The sequence below is a fragment of the Hylobates moloch genome, unplaced genomic scaffold, assembly GCF_009828535.3.
Source record: "Hylobates moloch isolate HMO894 unplaced genomic scaffold, HMol_V3 SCAFFOLD_8, whole genome shotgun sequence".
Taxonomy (NCBI): Eukaryota; Metazoa; Chordata; class Mammalia; order Primates; family Hylobatidae; genus Hylobates; species Hylobates moloch.
Window position 1 is genome coordinate 60268355 of NW_026652283.1, and position 24837 is coordinate 60293191.

The 24837-nt window shown below is 38.2% G+C and overlaps 1 protein-coding gene across 1 annotated transcript in view; it reads left to right on the top strand.

The window, feature by feature from the left end:
• SLC9C2 (solute carrier family 9 member C2 (putative)) overlaps window positions 1-24837 on the top strand; it is a 99548-nt gene that overhangs the window by 50896 nt on the left and 23815 nt on the right. Inside the window, 7 exon segments of the mRNA XM_032160961.2 lie at window positions 3461-3624; window positions 4229-4324; window positions 14924-15021; window positions 16016-16135; window positions 17284-17482; window positions 18167-18355; window positions 21910-22059. Of these exon segments, the coding sequence (XP_032016852.2) occupies window positions 3461-3624; window positions 4229-4324; window positions 14924-15021; window positions 16016-16135; window positions 17284-17482; window positions 18167-18355; window positions 21910-22059 (1016 nt within the window).

Below are 24837 nucleotides of genomic sequence, written 5' to 3' on the forward strand. Positions count from 1 at the left end.
TAAGGCTGTTTTGCCTTCTTATCATTTGTGTGTTCACTGGAGTAGCACTTTTAATTTCTTTCAAGAGATTTTTCTTTCCACTCACAACTTGGCTGACTAGTGCAAAAGGCCTAGTGCTTGGCTTATCTCGGCTTTCAACCTGTCTTCCTCACTAAATTCAATCATTTCTAGTTTCTAATTTAAAGTGAGAGATGTATGACTCTTCCTTTCACTTGAACACTTAGAAGCCATTGTAGGGTTATTAATTGGCCTAATTTCAATATTGCGTGTCTCAGGGAATAGCGAGGTCCAAGAAGAGAGTGAGAGAGAAATGGCCAGTCTGAGGGGCAGTCAGAACACACACTTACTGATTGTTGCCCTATGTGGGTGTGGTTTGTGGTGCCCCAACACAGTTACATTAGTAATATCAAAGATTACTGATCACATATCACCATCATGGATATAATAATAATGAAAAAGTTTGAAATATTGTGAGAATTACCAAAATGTAGACACACAGATACGAAGTGAGGACATACTGTTGGAAAAATGGTGCTGATAGACTTGCTAGATGCAGGGTTGCCGCAGACCTTCAATTTGTAAGAACTGCAATATCTGCAAAGCACAATAAGGTAAAGCAGAATGAGACAAGGCATGCCTGCACCACATTCACAGATTCATCAATAAACCAGAAGTCCGATTTACTAGTTTATAATGAGGATGAATTTCTATGTCTGAAATTTTTGTGACCATTATCACAGTATTCACCTCTGATACCAATTTTCTTGATAAACCAAATTGGTAATCAAAAGGTTTCTTGTAGAGCATGGAACTAATGAGGGCAAATGAAGGATAATGTTGAAGGAGAGTTGTTCTAAATGTGGAAGTAGCCTGATATATTCATCCTGTCCTACTCATAAGAGACAACACTGCTCTGCTTGGGTGTTTTCAGAAAGTCCTGCACATTCTTAGAACTGTGCCTCATAAACACTATTGCAGAACTTCCTGTGACAGCCCACCTCAAAGCAAAGGGCTCCAGTGTTTGAGTGCGGCTGGCACGTGGGGCAGATTTTAGGCAGCTCTCCTTTTTCCCCAGTTATGGACTTGCTCCCCTCCCCTCCCCTCCTCTTCCCTTCCCTTGCTTCTCTCTCTCTCTCTCTTTCAACAGCTCACTATCTTGCCCAGGGAGGTCTCAAATTCCTGGGCTCAGCCTCCAGAGTAGTTGGGCCTACAGGTGCTCACCACCCCACCAGGCTGTGTTTGTCCTTCTTCATTTAAAAAAAAAAAAAAAAATGATACAGGGCTGGGCGCGGTGGCTGACGCCTGTAATCTCAACACTTTGGAAGGCCGAGGCAGGTGGATCACAAGGTCAAGAGATCGAGACCATCCTGGCCAACATGGTGAAACCCCATCGCTATTAAAAATATAAAAATTAGCTGGGCATGGTGGCGCATGCCTGTAGTCCCAGCTACTTGGGAGGCTGAGGCAGGAGAATCACTTGAACCTGGGAGGTGGATGTTGCAGTGAGCCAAGATTGCACCACTGCACTCCAGCCTGGCAACAGAGTGAAACTCCTCAAAAAAAATAAAAATAAAAAAATAAAAAATAAATAAATAAAATAAAAAAATAAAAAAAAGATACAGGATCTCACTCTGTCACCCAGGCTGCAGTGCAGTGGCACGATTATGGCTCACTGCAGCCTTGACCTCCTGGACTCAAGTGATCCTCCTGCCTCAGCCTCCCAAATAGCTGGGAGTATAGGTTTGCACCACCACACCCAGCTCATTTTTATTTCTTTTTTAGTAGAGATAGGGTCTGGCTATATTGCCCTGGTTGGTCTTGAATTCCTGGGCTCAAGGGATTCTCCTGCCCTGGCATCCCAAAGTGTCGAGATTATAGTTGTGAGCCACCATGTCTGGTCTTGGTTTATTCTTATTTGCAGTGAAAAGGTGTGCTTGGATTGGCAAAAACTCATAAGGCAGCATGAGTGAAGTTAATTTGATGCCCGAAGTCTTGCTCACACTTTCCTTCCCACCAAATCCCTTTGACTGCCAGGGATCCTGACCCAGCTGACTCTCTTTTTTTAAGACAAAATATGTGGGTTTCTCTCATGCTTCCTTTCTTGTGATTCCTCCTACTCTGGTATTCAAAAGTGAGATCAGTGAGGGATTTTACTATCATGACAATGCTTTTTTTCTCTTGTTTCTTTTTTTCCCCTCTGTAAATTTTTGGTTGTATTAACCAAGCTTCAGAATTTCTTTTAACTCACTGTGGAATAAAGATTGTATAGCAAATACTTTATCTTTTCAGAGTCAATGTTCATCCTTTCTAGAAATATCATGTATTTAACAGGTGCTTGTCGGAGTTGAGTTTTATCAGTCAGAGTTTCAAACCAACTCCTTCCACCTGGTCTAATGCTTTTAAGAGTTCTCTCCTCATATTCTTCCAGGATTATCTTAAACACTGGGAGTGCATTCAGATGTACTGGTGCCACCAGGTAGCCCACATGCCCTCATACTTCCCCTGAGCAACTGGAAAGTGGCTGTTGCCCCATCATATGGGTGGGATCTAATTGGGCAAATGAATACATTTTCTCCTTGTGTGGTCTGAGCCATGGGAATTTTAAATCCAAGGCAGCAGGCAGTCAGATGCCTCTTTGCTCCAGGTTACAGTGAACTGATCCTGATGCTTGAGAGGGATATCCCTACAGACCTCTCTGAATCCCCAAACTTCAAATCACTCCATTGTATGCAGTGTCCCATAGAGAGTGAAATAAAGTTAAACTGAAACATTTAGAAGCCATTTAACCCTTGAAGAGACATTTCATATGCAATTATAAGGAGAGAACGGCTTTATTGAGATGGAATTGTGAGTAAGTAGGCTAAGCTTATTTACTTCTTTAATTCTTCTCTTTGGCAAGTGAGCCTTGTAGTTCATACCTCAAGAAAATACAAAATGCTACAAATTTTGAACATATTGATTCACTGGCCAGAAAACAGAGATGTTAAACTTGAGGGATCTCTACTGCACTGGTCTTTAAATGTTATTATGTACAGTATAAGAAACAATTAGAGAACTTGTTAAAATGCAAATTTTCAAGCCAATCTGATTCTGTAGGTATGGAGTGGAACCCAGGAATTTGCATAGTTTAATAGGCAGCCCTTCCACCTGTACCCTTTACACTTTGAGAAATATGGATTGGGTGCATTGAAGTAGTCATGTCTTTAGCTATAGGGAAAGCAAGGAAACTAATAAACATTTTTTAGCAGTTGAGTCAGATAAAGTTGAGCTATACAGCCAAAAAGAAACAAATAGTTGGGTAATCTTCTGGAAAGTTTTGTATGAAAAATTGTCCTTGCTCTAACCACTCTGGTTTGCAGGTGATCTCAAGATTTCACTACATGATCATGCAACATTTTTTGCTTTCCCTTGCAGTCCTCACTGTACTCTATTAAAGCCTTTGCTTTTGTCTTTGTCACAGGTTTGTGTGTTCTTTCCCTCCCAAGACAAATGGCCTTGCAAAATGCCACTCAGCACATACAGGAGATAGTACAGAACACAATAACTTTATTTAAAACAGAAAAAGTTTTGACAAATGTTAACTGGACCTTAGTAGAAGATAAAACGAGGATCGAATACATTCCCGTGAGTTGATACCTGGCAAAAAGTAGTTTTCCTTTCCTTCCCTTGGTCTGCCTCGCTTGCTTTAGTCTATTGTTAAAGACCTGATTCTGCTAATTAAATGTCAGAAAACTGAGGGGAGATAGTTACTGGCTTTGCTATTTTGGTGAAATGAGTTTGAATTCTGTCTCTAAAGAGAAGGTCTTGGTTATCCAGCTTTATTTGCCAAATACCAGGAGAATGGATGTTTTACAATCCGGCTGGTTGAGTACCAATCAATGGCCTCTGCCAAGATAATGTTTTTAATGGCTTAAGATACTGATAATTCTCTCCTGGTAGAAGTGTTATAAAAAGCAGAAAACTTGGGCTGATTTAGAGAGCAGTCAAGCATATAGGTAAGTTTAGAGAAGAATTTGGGATATAAATCTCCCCAAATGAATATTTACTTTAGCACAACTGAAGGCAACACTTCGTATATGAAAAAACATTACATAGCTCTTCATTCTAGCAATTCTGCTTTGAATTATTGGAATCTTTGTTGAGAGTAGCATTTGCCAGTTCCTAATCATTTTTACTTATTTTTAACTTTATCCCTTTATGTTTTAAAATGTCATCTGATACGGTTCAGTTTTCCCAAGTTTCACATAATGATATGAAGACAGAATCCACAGCAGATGAAGCTTTAATAGAAGAAGCCAGATTGCATGTAGCTGCAATACAAATGGTTGGTGCTGTTCACATACTGTTTTAAAATTTCTTTTCTTGCAATGTCTTTGATCCTTGCATATGATTTTCAGATGACTTGAAAACTTTTCTTTACCTTCTGATAGTCTATTGATTGTTAAAATTAATGTGTGTTTTGTTAAAGTTAAAAAATAAAAAATCTCCCTCTTCCTGAGGCTTGAAGTTTAAGTCACAAACCTTATTATCCTGTTTCTATGTCTGGCAAATTTTAGCAGTGACTTTTGAGGGCCCTTAGAATAATGTTTGGTGCTATTTACATACTAGATAATTAAACATTTTCAAATATTTAAAATTGCTTTTATAAATTTAACATATCTGAGTTCCATTTATACAAAATTCTCTCAAGTGCTAATTTAACTGTTAGAGATATAATAAGCTAAAATAAATCTGATGAATCAAAAATTCTCTTGAAATGTTGTAATACTAATATTTAAATGTTCCGTATAAATATAGGAAGATTACCTGGTAAAATCAAGTTTATACCAGCTTGTCAAATTGTACATTTTAAACTGGAATTATAATCAAATAGAACAAATTTCATTCAATATAAAATGTATATAAAATACTAATTGTGACCAGAATTCTTTTTTAGTTTTTTTAAAACTTATTGTCAATATTAAGAATTCCTAACATATGCAAAAGTAGATAGAATAGTGTAATAAATCCTCATGTACCCATTACCCAACCTTAAAAACCATCCACATGTGACCAATACCTGCTGCATCCTAACCCCCATCTTATGTATTAGTTTGAAACAAATCATACATCTGTAAATATTTCAGTATATATCTCTAAATTTTAAAGTATTTTTAAAAATATAAAATACTAACATTATACTTAAAAATGAACAATAATTCCTTAATAACATCAAATGTTGACTCAGCGGTAAGATTTCCAGTTGTCTCAGAAATGTGATAAATATTTATTTTTATAGTTTATGTTTTCAAATTGAACTCCAGTAAAGTCCACACATTGCAATGAACTGATATGTCCTTCAAATCTCTATTAACATAAAAATTCCTTCTTTTTGCTTTCATTTTTTCTGTTGAAGAATATATTTCTTCTTATTTATTTATTTATTTTATTTATTTTGAAACAAAGTCTGGCTCTGTCATCCAGGCTGGAGTGCAGTGGCGCGATCTTGACTCACTGCAACCTCCGCCTCCTGGGTTCAAGAGATTCTTGTGCCTCAGCCTCCCTAGTAGCTGGAATTATAAGTGCCTGCCACCATGCCCAGCCAATTTTTGTATTTTTAGTACAGACGGGGTTTTGGCACCATGCCCAGCTAATTTTTGTGTTTTTAGTAGAGATGGGGTTTTCTGGCCTCAAGTGATCTGCCCACCTCAGCCTCCCAAAGCACTGGGATTGCAGGTGTGAGCCACCGCTTCCAGCTTGAGGAACATATTTCTTCTTAACTTAAGAAATTATTTTTATTCTTTTAAACATTTCTATACTTAGTTTAACATATTCTCAGAATTTGAAAGGCTTTTGTCCACAGTAGAAAATTACGTATGGCCACAAATTCTTTGCAGAGCCTCCTATTAAAAAGTGGTATCTTTATCCTACCCCTTGAATTTGGGCTGTTCTTGTGATTTGTTTTGAGCATAAAATATGGCAAAAGTGGGTTTGTGAACGTTCTGGAGCCTAGGCATTGAGAAGATTTGTAGCTTCTATCTTTTTCCCACTCTGAATGCCACCCTGAGACTGCCGTGCAAAGAAGCTGACCTAGCCTCTGAAGAATGAGAAGCCACCTAGAGGAAAACTGAGGCAAAAAGGCCAGTACCTAACTTCCAGACTTGTGAATGAGGCTGCCTCAATTCAAGGGGTGGGGCAATAGACTCAACCTCTTAATAGTAAGACATGCACAGAATTTGTGGCCATATTTACTGTTCCACAGTTTGCCCACTGGCCACAATATTTCTACCCCTCCTACATGTAAAACAGACTCACCCTTTTCCAAGTACCCAAAAAGCTACATCCTATTTGCTACCAGACTCAAAGTCCAGTATCATGATCTGCAATCCAGGCGAGAGGCTCCTTGGTTGCCTCTCCTGAAGTGTGACTCTTCTTGATCTAGAGACCTGTGAACTAAAAAGAAAAGTTATCTGCCCCCCAGACACCCAATATTCAGTGATGATCAACAGACACTACTGTTTAAGAGGGGGAAGAATGGGATGGCCTGAGAAATTACTGGTCCATGGCAATTCTGAAATCCATCTGGGCACACATACCAATTCTCCCCATTCTTTCCGTTTCCATAGGAAATAATCCATGCTTGTAGCCAAGTGGCTTTCTCAGTTTGATTTCTGCCTGTAGAAAACTGGGAGGTTTATATTCACTTAGAACTGTCTCTGTCCCTTTTTGTCCAATCTAGCACAATTACCATAAAAATTGTTTGTTTTCAATGACTCTGGTTTAGTCGGCCCCACTTCACGGTTTCTTTTCAGGTAGACTGTTGACCGTATCAGATAATGCAGATATGAGTCTGAGGAGGCCTTTAGTCTTGTTGAGAAGGTAGATGAAGTACCACCTTGAATCTTTGGGTGGTCTTAACAAAGGGCCTTCAGCCACACCCTTGATTTGATTTGGAAGTGGAGGCCATATTTTACTGGCAGCACCCTGGATTTGGTCTTTTTTTTTAAATTATACTTTAAGTTCTAGGGTACATGTGCACAATGTGCAGGTTTGTTACATATTCACACATGTGCCGTGTTGGTTTGCTGCACCCATTAAGTCATCATTTACATTAGGTATTTCTCCTAATGCTATCCCTCCCCCATCTCCCTACCCCATGAAGGCCCTGGTGTGTGATGTTCCCCGCCCTGTGTCCAAGTGTTCTCATTGTTCAATTCCCACTGATAAGTGAGAACATGTGGTGTTTGGTTTTTTGTCCTTGTGATAGTTTGCTCAGAATTATGGTTTTCATCTTCATCCATGTCCCTACAAAGGACATTAACTCATCCTTTTTTATGGCTGCATAGTATTCCATGGTGTATATGTGCCACATTTTCTTAATCCAGTCTATCACTGATGGATATTTGGGTTGGTTCCAAGTCTTTGCTATTGTGAATAATGCCTCAATAAACAGAGTTTGCATGTATCTTTATAGTAGCATGATTTATAATCCTTTGGGTATATACCTAGTAATTGGATTGCTGGATCAAATGGTATTTCTAGTTCTAGATCCTTGAGGAATCACCACACTGTCTTCTGCAATGGTTGAACTAGTTTACACTCCCACCAACAGTGTAAGAGCATTCCTAATTCTCCACATCCTCTCCAGCACCTGTTGTTTCCTGACTTTTTAATGATCACCATTCTAACTGGTGTGAGATGGTATCTCATTGTGGTTTTGATTTGCATTTTTCTGATGACCAGTGATGATGAGCATTTTTTCATGTGTCTGTTGGCTGCATAAATGTCTTCTTTAGAGAAGTGTCTGTTCATATCCTTTGCCCACCTTTTGATGGGGTTGTTTGATTTTTTTCTTGTAAATTTGTTTAAGTTCTTTGTAGATTCTGGATATTAGCCCTTTGTCAGATGGGTAGATTGCAAAAACTTTCTCCCACTCTGTAGGTTGTCTATTCACTTTGATCGTAGTTTCTTTTGCTGTGCAGAAGCTCTTTAGTTTAATTAGATCCCATTTGTCAATTTTGGCTTTTGTTGCCATTGCTTTTGGTGTTTTGGTCATGAAGTCCTTGCCCATGCCTATGTCCTGAATGGTATTGCCTAGGTTTTCTTCTGGGGTTTTTATGGTTTTTAGGTCTAACATTTAAGTCTTTAATCCATCTTGAATTAATTTTTGTATAAGGTGTAAGGAAGGGATCCCGTTTCAGCTTTCTACATATGGCTAGCCAGTTTTCCCAGCACCATTTATTAAATAGGGAATCCTTTCCCCATTTCTTGCTTTTGTCAGGTTTGTCAAAGATCAGATGGTTGTAGATGTGTGGTGTTATTTCTGGGGCCTCTGTTCTGTTCCATTGGTCTATACTTCTGTTTTGGTACCAGTACCATGCTGCTTTTGTTACTGTAGCCTTGTAGTATACTTTGAAGTCAGGTAGTGTGATGCCTCCAGCTTTGTTTGTTTTGGTTAGGATTATCTTGGCAAGGCAGACTCTGTTTTGGTTCCATATGAACTTTAAAGTACTTTTTTCCAATTCTGTGAAGAAAGTCATTGGTAGGTTGATGGGGATGGCAATGAATCTATAAATTACCTTTGGCAGTATGGCCATTTTCACGATATTGATTCCTCCTATCCATGAGCATGGAATGTTCTTCCATTTGTTTCTGTCCTCTTTTATTTCATTGAGCAGTGGTTTTTCGTTCTCCTTGAAGAGGTCCTTCACATCCCTTGTAAGTTGGATTCCTAGGTATTTTATTTTCTTTGTAGCAATAGTGAATGGGAGTTCACTCATGATTTGGCTCTCTGTTTGTCTGTTATTGGTGTATAGGAATGCTTGTGATTTTTGCACACTGATTTTTTGTCCTGAGACTTTGCTGAAGTTGCTTATCAGCTTAAGGAGATCTGGGGTGAGATAATGGGGTTTTCTAAATATAAAATCATGTCATCTGCAAACAATTTGACTTCCTCTTTTCTTAATTGAATACCGCTTATTTCTTTCTTTTGCCTGATTGCCCTGGCCAGAACTTCCAACAGTATGTTGAATAGGAGTGGTGAGAGAGAGCATCCCTGTCTTGTGCCAGTTTTCAAAAGGAATGCTTCCAGTTTTTGCCCATTGAGTATGATACTGCTGTGGGTTTGTCATGAATAGCTTTTATTATTTTGAGATACATCCCATCAATACCAGGTTTATTGAGAGTTTTTAGCATGTAGGGCTGTTGAATTTTGTCAAAGGCCTTTTCTGCATCTATTGAGATAATCATGTGGTTTTTGTCTTTGGTTCTGTTTATGTGATGGATTACGTTTATTGGTTTGCATATGTTGAACCAGCCTTGCATTCCAGGAATGAAGCCACCTTGATCTTGGTGGATAAGCTGTTTGTTGTGCTGCTGGATTCGGTTTGCCAGTATTTTATTGAGGATTTTTGCATCGATGTTCATCAGGGATATTGGTCTAAAATTCTCTTTTTTTGTTGTGTCTCTTCCAGGCTTTGGTATCAGGATGACACTGGCCTCATAAAATGAATTAGGGAGGATTCCCTCTTTTTCTATTGATTGGAATAGTTTCAGAAGGAATGTTACCAGCTCCTCTTTGTACCTCTGGTAGAATTCGGCTGTGAATCTGTTTGGTCTTGGACTTTTCTTGGTTGGTAAGCTATTAATTTTTGCCTCAATTTCAGAGCCTGTTATTGGTCTATTCAGCCATTCAACTTCTTCCTGGTTTAGTTTTGGGAGGGTGTATGTGTCCAGGAATTTATCCGTTTCTTCTAGATTTTCTAGTTTATTTGCATAGAGGTGTTTATAGTATTCTCTGATGGTAGTTTGTATTTCTGTGGGATCAGTGCTGATATCCCCTTTATCATTTTTTATTGCATCTATGTGCTTCTTCTCTCTTTTCTTCTTTATTAGTCTTGCTAGCAGTCTATCAATTTTGTTGATCTTTTCAAAAAACCGGCTCCTGGATTCATTGATTTTTTGAAGGTTTTTTATGTCTCTATTTCCTTCAGTTCTGCTCTGATTTTAGTTATTTCTTGCCTTCTATTAGCTTTTGAATTTGTTTGCTCTTGCTTCTCTAGTTCTTTTAATTGTGATGTTAGGGTATCGATTTTAGATTTTTCCTGCTTTCTCTTGTGGGCACATAGTGCTATAAATTTTCCTCTACACACTGCTTTAAATGTGTCCCAGAGATTCTGGTATGTTGTGTCTTTGTTCTCATTGGTTTCAAAGAACATCTTTATTTCTGCCTTCATTTTGTTATTTAACCAGTAGTCATTCAGGAGCCGGTTGTTCAGTTTCCATGTAGTTGTGCAGTTTTGAGTGAGTTTCTTAATCCTGAGTTCTAATTTGATTGCACTGTGGTCTGAGAGACAGTTTGTTTTGATTTCTGTTCTTTTACATTTGCTAAGGAGTGTTTTACTTCCAACTATGTGGTCAATTTTGGAATAAGTGTGATGTGGTGCTGAGGAGAATGTATATTCTGTTGATTTGGGGTGGAGAGTTCTGTAGATGTCTATTAGGTCCACTTGGTGCAGAGCTGAGTTCAAGTCCTGGATATCCTTGTTAACCTTCTGTCTTGTTGATCTGTCTAATATTGACGGTGGGGTGTTAAAGTCTCCCATTATTATTGTGTGGGATTCTCAGTCTCATTGTAGGTCTCCAAGGACTTGCTTTATGAATCTGGGTGCTCCTGTATTGAGTGCATATATATTTAGGATAGTTAGTGCTTCTTGTTGAATTGATCCGTTTACCATTATGTAATAGCCTTCTTTGTCTCTTTTGATCTTTGTTGTTTTAAAGTCTGTTTTATCAGAGACGAGGATTGCAACCCCTACTTTTTTTTGCTTTCCATTTGGTTGGTAGATCTTCCTCCATCCCTTTATTTTGAGCGTATGTATGTTTCTACATGTGAGATGAGTCTCCTGAGTACAGCACACTGATGGGTCTTGACTATCCAATTTGCCAGTCTGTGTCTTTTAATTGGGGCATTTAGCCCATTTACATTTAAGGTTAATATTGTTATGTGTGAATTTGATCCTGTCATTATGATGTTAGCTGGTTATTTTGCCCTTTAGTTGATGCAGTTTCTTCTCATCATCGATGGTCTTTACAATTTGGCATGTTTTGGTCTTTACTCTTAGATCTTTGCCAGCTGTAGAAACCACAGACGAGAAACACGTTTAGTTTCCAACCTGGCAAATCACAGCTTCTATATTTTGTCTAAATTCTGCTTTAAGACTGAACTATTTCTCTTTGGTTTATCCCTGTCTCTGTCTTTCTCTACCTTATCATATGAAGCTAACAAAAAGCAGTACTTATAATATTCCTGGAATATTAGAAATCTAGAAATCCTCTTAGCAGATTCATGAGGTACATTTTTTGTCTTCCAAGTTGCCTCAGGTGACAGCCTGGCCAGTGGTACTACCTTTTGATAGCATGGCTGCCTCCCTCCAGCTTCCTGCTGCAGTTTCCCCACTGCTCTTCCAGCTTCCACTAACAGTCTTCTCACTGCCCCCCTGCCCTCTGCCCACCACCTAGTTCCAAGGCTAATGCAATATGTTTTAATTTCTGGAGGCTCTCCACAATCGATACTGATTTTTCCTGTTTTAGTCAGCTTCTGCTCTTTACCTAAGCAACCCAGAACTTGGTGGCTTAAAACAATGATTTATTATTTCTCATGGTTCTGTGTGTTGGCAATCTGGGTGATTCTATTGTTGGTCTCACTTTGGATCACTCTTATGCCTGTGGTCATTTCCTAGATCAGCTATGGTTGGAGGGTCCAGGATGTCCTCACTCTCAGGTTTGGCAGCTGATGCTAGTTGTCTTCCAGGGTGCTTTGTTTCTCCCCTCTATGGCCTATTCTCTATAGTTGGCTGGACTGGGCTTCTTCACAGCATGGTCTCTGGGTTCCAACAGGGTGAGAGGGGAAGCCACAAAGCCTCTTAAGTTCCAGGCTCTGGAGCCTGAATAATGTCACTTTTACCCCCATTTTATTAGTTAAAACAAATCACAAAGCCAGTCCAGAGTCAATGAGTAGAAAAGTAGATTACACCTCTTAATGGGGAAACAGCGATGCCAATTGCAAAGTGGGCATGGACACAGGGAGGCATGACACAGTGCTGTCATTGTTATAATGATCTACCACGTTTACTTTTTTAAACCAACAATCCCATGGAAGGACTTGCTGCATGCTATTTTTGAATAGCTTTCCTAAGAGTACCATCTACCCTGGCATTCTTCCTGTGTTTATGAACCCTTTCCTTTTCAGTCTCCTCTATGAACTCTTTTTAACCCTTTAATGTTGGTGCACCTCAGGACAATTAACTGTGTCCACTGTTCTTACTTTATAGTCTCTCCTTCTTTAGTCCCAGCTACGCTCATGATTTTAACACTATGCATAGATGCTCTACAAATCTATAATCTTCCTTCCATACCTTTCAACGCCAGCTCTTTAGACTCATGAATCCAGTGGTGGCTAGACAGCTTCTCCTTTCACTCTACCTCAAATCCATATTGAACTCATCCCAAGCCTACTGTTATATTCCAACTGTTAGTGAATTAGACCATTGGTTGCTGGAGTCAGTCCTCTTCCTCTATCCTTCTCCAAGCTCTATCAATCTTACCTTCTAAATATTTGTCAAATACACACCTTTCCATCCTTGTGAATATTAATTTAGGCCATCATAATCTCTTGTCCAGACGATAACTTTCAATTGGTCCCCTTTTCTCCAATATTTCCATTCTCAAGTTACAGTGACTTACTAAAAGACATGTGACTCTACCTCCTTCGTGCTTAAAACCCTAAATCACTCCTCAGTGCCTACATTTTCCATTGTGAGTTTCAAAGAACACTTGTTCCGTGGCATGCTAATAGAAACTGCATGAAAAAAGAAGTTTCCATGCTCAAATTAGTTTGGGAAATGGTGGCTTAAATAAAGTTAAATGGGTTTCTTTTAGAACTTCTTGTAGAACTCTTCAGGATTTTTAATATGCTGTTATACATTGAGATTCTCCAAGAGGGACTATTGAATGCAACATTTCCTTACCCTTTCCCCTGCCCTGCATAGTTTTTCAGGGATTGGGGTTGAAGGAGTATCTCACAGAATGTGCATATCACATTCCAAGAAAAGTTTACCTGTGAAATTAAGTCAAAGCACAATATACAAGGTATTTTAAAATCTGGCCTCTGACTGTTTCTCTAACTGATGCTCTGCCCCACAACTTGTTTTTTACTGCACTCAGCATACTGTTTCTCATCTCTGTACGTGCACTAGAGATGCCACCCTCTGCCTACCTCTTTCTTCACTCTGCTCGCCCCACCACCATTCTTCATCTGGATAATTGTACTTCTCCTTAAAACTCAATTGAGGTATCATGTCTTCCAAGAGAAACTCTCTCTGATCCCGTCTCTACATCAAGTTTGATTAACACCCTGTGCTGAATGTTATCCCCTTAATTTCCTGTTTTATCATATATGCATCTAACTTTTCCCCTGCCCCACTAGATTGTGAACCCCTTAAAGCCTTGGACTATACCTCCATTGCCCTAAAACAGGGCTTGGAATAGAGTAGGCATTTAATAAACATTTGTTTAAAGGGTGAATGAATAAATAAACAATCCATCATATTAGTAAATCATAATTTTCTTGATCCAGGCCTACTTCTTGATGCTGGGCCGGAAACACTACAAGTGTAAACACTGGAGGTAGGCCTCAGGACTGAGCTTCTGGGACATACTTTTCTTACAGTGGACATCCTACCAGGGCCATCACGGAGGCTTACACCGTGGGGAAATCCACTAAGTGCTCCAGTAGCCCTCAGAGTAGAGAGAGCCTGGCCATTGCCCCATACCGTTTGGAAGGCAGCTTCAGAATTTGCATATCCTTTATCAAAGCTGTTACTGGTGGATCATTTTTCTATCTTCTGGAAAAGGACCTAATGAGTGAATGAGAATTGTCTTGAGATATAAGTGGTGTGAATTCTCTCCTTTCCTGAAATGACTATCATCCCTCGAATTTTAAGACTTGAGAAAATATGTTAAATGCAGTAGTGGTTGGAGTCAACATTTCTAAACAATGGATAGGCAAAGTGTATGGTCAGTATGTGAGCAAATGTAGGCAGCAGCTCCAGGAGGTAACGCTAACCTCTGAATGTAATGTCAGTGTCATGTAGAAGCTATAATTTTTCTACTATTTTAGGGGGAGGATTGACACAACAATACAGCCTATCTTTTTCTTTTGATAGTTCTTTGTGGGGCTGAAATGATTAGTTACACTTAGAATTAATACTTTGCACTCTCTGTTCTGCTGTAGAAAGATGATGCTACTGATGTTATTTATATTACTGAAGTAAACTCTTTGAGTTGTATATATAATATGTGTATATATATATGTGTGTGTATATATATATATATATATATATTTTTTTTTTTTTTTTTTGAGACGGAGTCTTGCTCCGTTGCCCAGACTGGAGTGCAATGGCGTGATCTTGGCTCACCACAACCTCCGCCTCCTGTGTTCAAGTGATTCTCCTGCCTTAGCCTCCTGAGTAGCTGGGATTACAGGCATGCGCCATCATGCCCCGCTAATTTTGTATTTTTAGTAGAGATGGGGGGGTTTCACCATGTTGCCCAGACTGGTCTTGAACTCCTGGACTCAAGTGATCCCCCTGCCTCGGCCTCCCAAAGTGAGCTACCATGCCTGGCTGAGTGGTATACATTTCGATTTTCTAGAAAACTAAGACCCTTTTTATCTCTCATAACATTCAGGACTGTACTTTATAAAAATTAGTATTCTGTAAACATTTGCATTGAATGAAATTTATTTCCTACTACATAATTTTTTGTAATAGCATATTTTGATATATTGAGTTCAGTAATAATAGTGAAGGCTATGTAAGGGTTAAGAAGAATACATTCCATTTATGTTTTGATCTTTTGTAATCTTCATTTAATGTATGTTTAGAGTAGCTTTGAAGAGCAGCGTAACAATGGAATTCTTGAAATAGAGGCAGCCCGGATATTAATTGGTGCAGCAAAATGCTATTACTCCATCCAAGGAAAGTAAGTGTAACACTTCTTTAATTGATATTTCCAAAATTGAATGGCTATATGATGAAGAATAAATAAAATGAGAATTAAATGTCCAGATTGAGCAATCTATTATTTCACATATCTATATCTATCCATCTTCTGTCTGTCCATCTGTCTGTCCTTCCATCCATCTTTCCATCTACTTTTTATTTTATTGGTTTATTTTTTTCCCCCTAAAGTTTTATGACCTTGGTGACATTAGGGGAGTCTGGAGAAAGATTGGACTGTCGTGTAATTAGGTAAGACACTAGGGAATCCATGAAAGGGAACTTATATAACTTCAATTACTATTATAATTCTTTTGCCTGCATATTATCTTCACTTTAAATTACCAGACAGAGGTTTAGAAGCCTGGAGGCTGCCATTAGACTGCTCCCTGGGGTGGAGCAGACTCTGGAAGAATTGACCCAACTGCTGGTGCTGACAAGTGCAATTAAGTCTGGTGGGAAAAGCTCAGTATCTTAGAGATATAACAATATCTGGTTACAGTCCTGGCAAACATTAGATAATAGATGATCTAACACAAAGCTGTGGGGCAATAATAATAGGAGATCCTGGCTGGGTGATAGATAACATTTCAGCAGCCAGGTAATCTATTTGGAAGATCTTTACCAGTCCCTGGAATAAAGTTTGGGAAAGTTAGAGGCTTCAGGGCCTTGGAGAAGGTTGGGCCAGACCAGCATGACAAAGGAAAGCTTGATTCCAGACTCCAAAGAAATGGTCTAGGGAAGCTTTACTCATGTTCAACCTCTGGTCAGGAACAGAGGCAACAGGGGTCTCATGCTAAAACTACTCCTGTACCATGACCATGGATGGATAGGTGGATGGATGCAGAGGCATAAGACTGAGCTTATTTGGTGGGTCCATATTAAATTTATACTTAATACACCTTCCCCTTTTATATTAACCCAAAGTATAGCACTTGCTTTTTATTATAACACATATGTACATTTTTCTCTGTTAGATTCATGAGTATTTATGATGTTTCAACTTATATGAGAACTAGAAGCTGGCTTATAAAGTTTAAAACTGTTTTAACTTTCTTGGAATATCGTAAAGAAAAGATACATTTTATTCCACCTGAGTAAGTATTGTGAAGCTTTAATAGAAACATACTTGAAAATACTACCATTTCTACATTGTCAGAATAGCTTATCTCAATTTTCCTTATTTAAGAAAAACGATATTATGGTTTATTTTCACTGATTGAGTCGTGCTTGCTTCTCTTCTTCCATTCTGTTTTAGCAACTTCATTGACATCTCTATTAGAGAGTAGTCAGGAAGGGAAAAAGGATGGTCATATTTGGATCCTTCAAGTTTTAATTGCTGTGTCTGAGGGTTATAGTGTGTTGTGGGCTGCTTAATATTCTTCTGGATATAACATAGAGCAGGGGTGAGAAATAGCTAACTGGTAGACTAGATCTAGCTCTATTTAATTTCATCTGTTCTATTGTGTGATTCTGTTGATCCATAATTAGGAAAAACACAACATGGCCTTAATAATACCTGTAACCAATTTTCCAAAATATCACAAAACACAGATTTTACTTAACTGGGGTAGATATTTTACTTAGTTTTATAAATTGTGAGCTTACATACTTTTTAGAGCAGAGAGACATAATTTTTATACCCATAGAACATGCCAAAACAAGAACATACCAAGGGCGTTAATGCTGCTAAATTTTAAGTGGGCATTAACCTTTTATAACAAATTCTAGTAATTTTTTTTACTTTTTTCCATTTAATAAGTTTAAAGAGATATACAAAAAATCAAAAGTGTAGGACCTTGACATATATCCAAAGGATTTCTTTTTGTCATGCTCTACATTAGATGGAATGAAAAGTTTTAATAAATATATGTCATAGTAATTATTTAATATAATATTTTTCCCATTCTTGATTTTAAACAATCCAATGTGTAATTTGTTTTCCTCTAAATTTATTTTTTTTGTTGTTTTTATTTATGAGTCTTTGCATTGTTTCCAAGGTACTGTGGCCTTGAGTTTTAAAAATGCTTCCCATCCCTGATACGGACTTTTAAAAATCGTATTTTTTACCTTTCTTCATTATGATTTTTATGTATAGAAAATATGCTTTTGATTTTTGCTTACTATTATTTTATATTATGTATAGTCTTCAAATTAATTTTAATGATTTGTTTAAACAAATATTGAACTTCAGCTGCTAATTATACTTTTAAGTGATCTGACATTTTATTTGATCTCTTTTCAGGAGTAATACATTTCTGACTTTTATATTTCACATAGTATTTTCTGAAGAATTTGAATATACAGGACAGATTATAAATATGATATATATTTATCCTATGATAATACATCTGTGGCCAATGGCAAGAGATTTAAATGTGTCAGCACTGATATCAATAAACTACTATTTTATGTTTTTATATGTATTAGAATCAACATTGAAGGTACTGTTTAAAATAGAAATAGAATCTATAAAAAGAGCAATTCAGGTATTTTGAATCCATTTTGTCATATTATTGAAGTAAGTTGATACCAAGAGCCATTTGCTATGATAGTTGATGAGATCCTAGAATTTTAGTAAACTTTTTGAATTTTCCAAGTTTAATAGTGAAATTAATATGAGTCATGGTATTGGACATCAGTTGAGTATCATAAAAGTAGAGAGATTCTCAAGGATCAGGTAAAGGAGAATTGAAAATCCAGACATGGACGTTTCCCTCAAATATTTTGTGTAATGATGCAAGAAATAAATAAGTGAATAAGAATTGGTTTGCTAGGTCTTTGTCATAAAATGTGGGTTAATTATTAGTATAAATGTGTAAAAGGTGATTTATGAGCATTACTATTTCATACTTTATTATTAATAGTATTGCAATGAATCTGTTTATTGCTATTTTTAATGCTTGTTTTTGGCATTCCAGCTTTATTATAGAATATATATTTTAAATCAAATTATAAATGGTGAAGATTTAAAAGATTTTTTGGGGGGATTCCAAATGAATAACTTAAAGCTCAACTTTTGGAATATAACTCATTTGTAGTTAAGAACTTAGTTGTTAATTTTATAGATTTCTTCCCCCCAACATTACTGTATAGGTGCTATGAAATGACATTTGTTTTCTATACAGATAATAATTTTGAAAAGGAAGTATTTTCAACAACGTTGGAATACTTTGGAATTTTTTATCCTGGTTATTGGAATCATTGATATCTTTTGTGTATACTTTGTGAAATTGAGACCAGACAACTTGGCTCTTATTCAGCTTACAGTAATAATGGGATATTTAAGAATAATTAGGTTTCTTCCTCTCTTCAAGGTAAGATTTCACATTTTAGAATATTAAGATTTGCCAGGAGTGGTAGCTCACACCTGTAATCCCAGCACTTTGGGAGGCCTAGGTGGGTGGATTGCTTGAGTCCAGAAGTTTGAGACAACCTGGGCAACATAGCAAGACCCCATTGCTACAAAAAATTAATAAATTAGCTGGGCATGATGGTGTATGCCTGTGGTCCCAGCTACTTGGGAGGCTGAGGTGGGAGGATCGCTTGAGCCCAGGAGGTGAGGCTGCAGTGAGCTGAGATTGTGCCATTGCACTCCAGTCAGACAGAGTGCAATGATGGCTCTGGTGACAGAGCCAGACCCTGTCTCAAAAAATAATAATAATAATAAAATAAAATATTAAAATTCTTTTTTTACATTGTGTGTTAAGTGAGTAAGAAACCTCATTGTTTTGAAAGAAATGAGAGCAGGAGTTGTCTCTTCTGGAACACTCTCTCAATAGGTACCTGCATGGTTCCCTTTCTCATCACCTTCAAGCCATTGCTCAAATCTCACCTTGTCACAGAGGCCTCTCCTGACCAGCCTATGTCAACTGGCAACCCACCCTTCACACCCTCAATTTCTACCTCATCCTCCTGATTCCCCTCTACCTGCTCAACTTTAAATTTTCCCCACAGTACTTATCAGTGTTTTACTGTATATTGTATGTACTCTCCATGAGGTAGAGATCTTTGTTTTGGTCTTTCTTTTTACATTTTTGAATAGAAATGGTATCTCACTATATTGTCTAGGCTGGTCTAAAGCTCCTGGGCTCCAGCAATCCTCCTGTTTCAGCCTCCCAAAGTGCTGGGATTACAGGCATGAGCCACCAAACTCAGCCTGTTTTGGTCATTGATGTAACCTCTGCCTCCAGAACAGTGCCTGGCATATAGTAAGCACTTAATAAATATTTGTTGAGTGAATGAATGAAAATCTTGGTGCCAGTAGGAGCAGGGTAACCCAAAGACAAGTTCTTTAAGTTTCAGTAAAATTTGTTCATGTCTCCCAAACTGTACAGAAACAAAAATATTTCCTCCATAGCTCCACAGTCACGTAAGATACTACCTATGGAATTTAATTTTACTGTGGCCTTCAATTGCCTTAACAATTACTATGCCTTCATTCCGTGACTCTGGTTTTGATACTGAAGGCAGATTTTTATACTTTCAGTTTCAATTCTTAAACCTCCTTTCTCTCTTTCCAATGGAGTTGCATTACATAAGCTTTTAACTTCAGGGCTTTAAATGATTTCACTTGCCATGCCAGGTTTGTTGTTGTTTAATTCTTATTACATCAAGCAAATCTATTATATTAGTATTTATTGAAGTTAGATACAGAGATTTAACATTAAAAAAATTGCTATAAACTCTGATGGTAAAATGCACATATTAGACTCCTCCACCCAGTCCCCATTCTCCACAACATTTAATAGTTATCTTTAAGGCAGAATTGTTTGACTATCCAGCTTGTGCTTACAGATTTTCTTTTTTGTTCCTTCATTTATTCTACATTGGTGTAACCAAACTTTAGTGTTCATAAGAATTACCATTCAGAGTTACTGTACCTGGTTTAAAGGGTAATTTTGATTCAATGTGCTTTTTGCCTTATGAGCTGAGCCTGGAGCAAGGTGCTCATGTAAGGTGTAACTCCACCATCATGTAAACTACCCTAGAAATCAGGATGTGTTGTGTGAGGCAAAGACTTAAAATGGAAAGTAGAAGTTTCTTTAGGTAATCAGTATTTATATAGAGATCGTATGCAGGTAAATGTAAAATAATTATTTTAGAAGTAATACTTCGTGAAAAGTATTTAAAATGAAACAAAGATTTAAAAGTGTATTATTGTGGAAACTGTCACAGGGGAGTGACAGCTATCTGGGCTGGTGGCACGGCAGTAAAAGAATTTACCAAGACAGTTGTAGATAAAGAAAGGCATATTTATTTATTAGAGACAGTAGAAAAATACATTGCCAGGGAAACAACGGGCAGCCTGCAAGAAAGAAGCCAACTGCAGAGAAGCAAAGGCTTGCTAGAGATTTTATAGGGTAGTGTTTATGCTGTCTGTTGAAAAGGGCTTTGTGCTGTTAGTGCCATGGTTGCAGTGAGCTAACTTGCAGGAGTCTGGTGGTAGTTGGGCACAAGATTTTGAGTTATTTGTGCAGGCGGGCAATGCATCCTGGGCCATGAAGAAAGGCAGACTTGCAGCTTATCTGCTGCTTCTTTTTGGTTTCCCCTGATCCCACCAGCCTGACTCGTTTTGCCTAATTAGCGACTTTACAAAAACCAAATCCATTTAGAGTGTGGGCAGCAATGTTCTGAACTAGTCGTCCCTTCTGTCTAACATGCTCTGACAAATCTCAGTGAAGTATATTATCATGGTTTTTAATTGAACACTCACTATTTTCCAGGAACTGTTTAAAGCACTTTACATAAATTATCTGGTTTAATTAATAGAATAGCCTTGTGAGGTAGATTTCACCACTATGTAAAGTTAGGTGGCTCATAGCCAGTGTCAGCATAATGTGGCTTTCAAAAGAAACAAACCTGCATTGGAAAACGTGAAAAAATACTGGCGATCTTTAGGCGCCCTAAAGGATAGCTCAAGGAGTGTCAGTGCACTGTAGAGTGTAACTTTGAAAAAATCCTCTTGAAACATCTCTCCCTTTGCCCAAAGTTTCAAAGGCAAAATAGCAGCTTAAAAAAAAAATTCCCTTCTCTGCGCTTGTAATTCCTTCACTATGATACCATCTCCCAGTTCACTCTTTTTTTCTCCCTTGTTACCCAGTCCCTCGCCATCTGCCCCTGTGCTCTGACATGACTTTAACCCTGTGGGAAGCCCCCTGTCTGTGTGAGTGACTATGTGGATTTTGAGGAGTCCCTCTATTGGAATTCTGGTACTTAGATATTATTTCCTCATTTTACACATGAGGAAACTGAGTCCTCAAAGTCACTAAATAACTTGCTCAAGGTCACAGAGCTGGTGAATAGGAGAGCTTGCATTTGAATTTAGAGAGGTGTATATTTAAAATCCCATTCTCTTAAGTCATGACACTAGCCTGCCGTAGCTTATAATTGGAGAAGTATAGAACTAAGCAGGATCTTAGATACCCTAAGTTCTTTATTTTGCAAGTGAAGAAACTGAGGCACACAGAGATGATTTGTTCGGTGAGTAACTATGAGCCAGGTTAGGAGACCTGGTTAGGGGTTTTCTGAAATCTGGGGGTACAGAGAATGAGGGAAAAGGCAGTGCTAGAGACTTTCCCCTAAAGCAAGAGTCAATTATTCACTAAGCTTCACCTTCTTTAGAGAATGGGTCTTGACTTTTGTCAGCACAGAATCACCTGGCGGACTCGCTAAGACATCGACTACTAGGCCCCACCCAAGAGTGTCTGATTCCACAGGTCTCTAGTGAGACCTGAGATTTTGCATTCCTAACAAGTTTGTGGGCTCTGCTGTTGCTGGTCTGGAGATGACACTTTATGAATTTCTGCCTCAGAGGGTGCTTTTCCTCATCAAATGTACAGGCTTTTTTTTCTTCTTCTCATTATTCCAGATAATAGTACCAATACTGATAAGAATTGCAGATGTGCAGATCAAAAAGCGCCTCAGCTTGATGTATAGTATTACAAAAGGCTATATCAAAAGTCAAGAAGATGTCAAACTTCTAATAAAACAAATAGCTGTCTGTGAATCAATATATCAGGTGAGAAACAAGCACTGGTCATTTGGGGAGAAAAACCCCTTAGGTGTATTAACTTCTTTTAAGACGAGTTCTATGTATGTTTGATGAAACAGACAAATTCCAACAGTTGAAAGGGATTCAGTTGTTTATTATATCATATGAGGTGCCACAGAGAACAGTCTCTGATCATTACATTTCAGCTGTTATCATCAAACTCATTTATTATTTTCATAGCAGAAAACATATGATCTCTTTTCTGAGTGCAGAGTGTAGAGAAGAGATCTAGTATGTCTCTGTAACACTCTCTAAAAGACAGGGCACTTGGAAAGGTGTATGCAGGAGTTGAGACTTGAATAAGGCTTCAAAGAAAGGGTAAGTCTTAAGTGGAGAGGAAGAGAGGAAAAGAGAACAAAGATTTGACAGTGAAAAGTTGAAATCCTGGTACTGTGGGGTGGGTGAGTAGAAGTATTTATTTTTTATCATTTAAGACCCTCTTCATTTCCAGCCACTATGCAGTAAGTACTAGATGGGAGCCTAGAGGTGGAGTGAATCCCCTCCTAACCAGGCTCCCTCACACCAGTCTGTCTACTACCAGCGACTCGCAAAAGAGTGGGGAAAGTGGAACGTGACTGCTGTCTCATTCTCATGCTTCTTTGGGCCTGATAATGTAGAGGAGACTCACATTCTTTAGATAAAAATCTTCCTTATTTTTCACTCATAGCTGGCAACTCTGCTCTTTGCAGTGAGAATTTTTCAATTGATTTTCCAGGTTACAGATTTTTAAATTTCTAGTTGTGTTCATTCTTCTGTTCAACCCATCTATTAAACTTTTTAATTTTTTTGACAATTACTTTTTGATCTCCAAAAACTGTGGTTGCTTCCTTTTCATAACAACTGTTTGCTTTAAAAGAATTAATATAATATTATCTAGAATCTTCTTTTCATCTTAAAAGATTTTTTGCTTCCTGTGTTAATTCCGCTTCCTTGGGGTTCATTCTCCTATTCGTTGTGTTTGGTTTCTATATTTCATTCTGTTTTTGCCCCCAATGTTTGGTGATTTTGGTTATATTTTCACACGTGTCAATGAGGGGCTAAGGTGAACAATATCAACAGCTGAAAGGTGTTTTCTCAGCCCAAGTGACGTTCTGGATTTTTACCCGGAGATGGATTTAAATCCTGATTACTACAATGATTATGTGTGGATACATAAAACCATGGATGGCCTAGAGGTTATGTCTTCTGGTTACGGTGCCTATTTTTTGTGGTGACAGTTACGTTACCTCAGTCAAGAGAAGCTCTTATTGAAATCAGAGGAGGAAAAGAGGCTGTGAAGATACCTACATTTGTTGGATTGAACATCAATGTGTAACGAATTCTGTCCTGTTTCTTTACTTTGAAGAATGGAGAAGAAAATTAAAAGAACTACTCAAAGGCTGGATTGATCTGCATTAGAAAGAACACAGAGCTATTCATAGGAGAGATTTCAGCAGAAGGAGGAAGAGAGAAGAAAAACAAGAGCCAGTGGGGGGAGTTAAGAATGTATTTTCAGGAGTTTGGGAGAAGATGCAGAGATCTGAGGGCAGTTGCCTTGACGTGTCACAGGTGAAGTGAATCCCCTGTGACATTTTGAAAGAAGCACCAGTAAAGATTTAAATGGCCTTTTGAGATGTGTTTAGATGTCTAACTGGTGTTTATTCTGAAACTGACTTGGTTCTGGAAATTGGCCTGTGGCAGCTCACCTTAAGAAAAATAAACGTATGCCCAGGCTTTCATGATTATGCTCTCTTTGTAGGCAGGAGTCAGTTCCCATGCGCTTTTGTGCAAAGGCGTTCTAGAGTAGTCTTACAGGGTTGCTGTAAGTCTAGTTTGGTGTGAAGGGGGCCTAGCTGCTATCTTTGCACCTGTGCAAGCAGGGCTGGACTAGGATATGTTGGTGCCATGGACAGGCTAGTAATTTGGCACCTTCCCAATATTGATGCAATGTTATCAAGTAAGAAGAAATAATTTAATAAATATTACATACCTTATTCTTATATTCAAAATGAGGGATTCATTACATGTGATTTTTTTCTAAAGCAAAACAAAGAACAACAACAAAAAACCCACAAAAACTTAACTTTGCTTAAACTTTAGATAACGAAGCAGGTGTTCCCTATAAAGAGCACTATGCCATGCATTATTTGGGGCAGAGTTTCAGACATCTGTACCTGACAACCCTAAAGAACTGAGTTGTGTGATTCCAGGACTGTTGGTGTAGCCAAGTGCAAACTCCCCAGTGACTCAAAGCTGGAGGGTAAGCTTCAAGAGGAAAAGTGCCTGGGACATAGTGGGCATCCAACAAATACCTGTTGTATGATTGATTGAACAGAGATTGGTTAGCCCTGGAGTGCAGTGATTTCTTCAGTTATCTAAGGAGTTATTTGTTAGAAATATGAACTAATCGATATCGTATTTTCTCATTTTTCCACTTCTTTTTGTGCTCCTGATAGGCTGGCTTCCCAACTAGCTGCTCAGTTGGCTCACTCCCAAATCAGGCGCTATGAGAATTCTCCTTGGTGCACAGTGGAGTACATACTGATCTTTTCTGATAACTATTAGGCAAGGTAGTTATGCAAGCTACTGACTGTACTAGACTCATTGAGATTGATGTCTGAGCATGGGCAAAGCAGCAGAATTGTCCCAGAGGGAAGAAATGAGCCAATAGCTTTTCTAAAGCTAAGTGAAATGTCCTCTATCACACTTCCTTTTCTCTGAATTTAAAAGGAAAGCCAGGCTGGGTGTGGTGGCTCATGCCTGTAA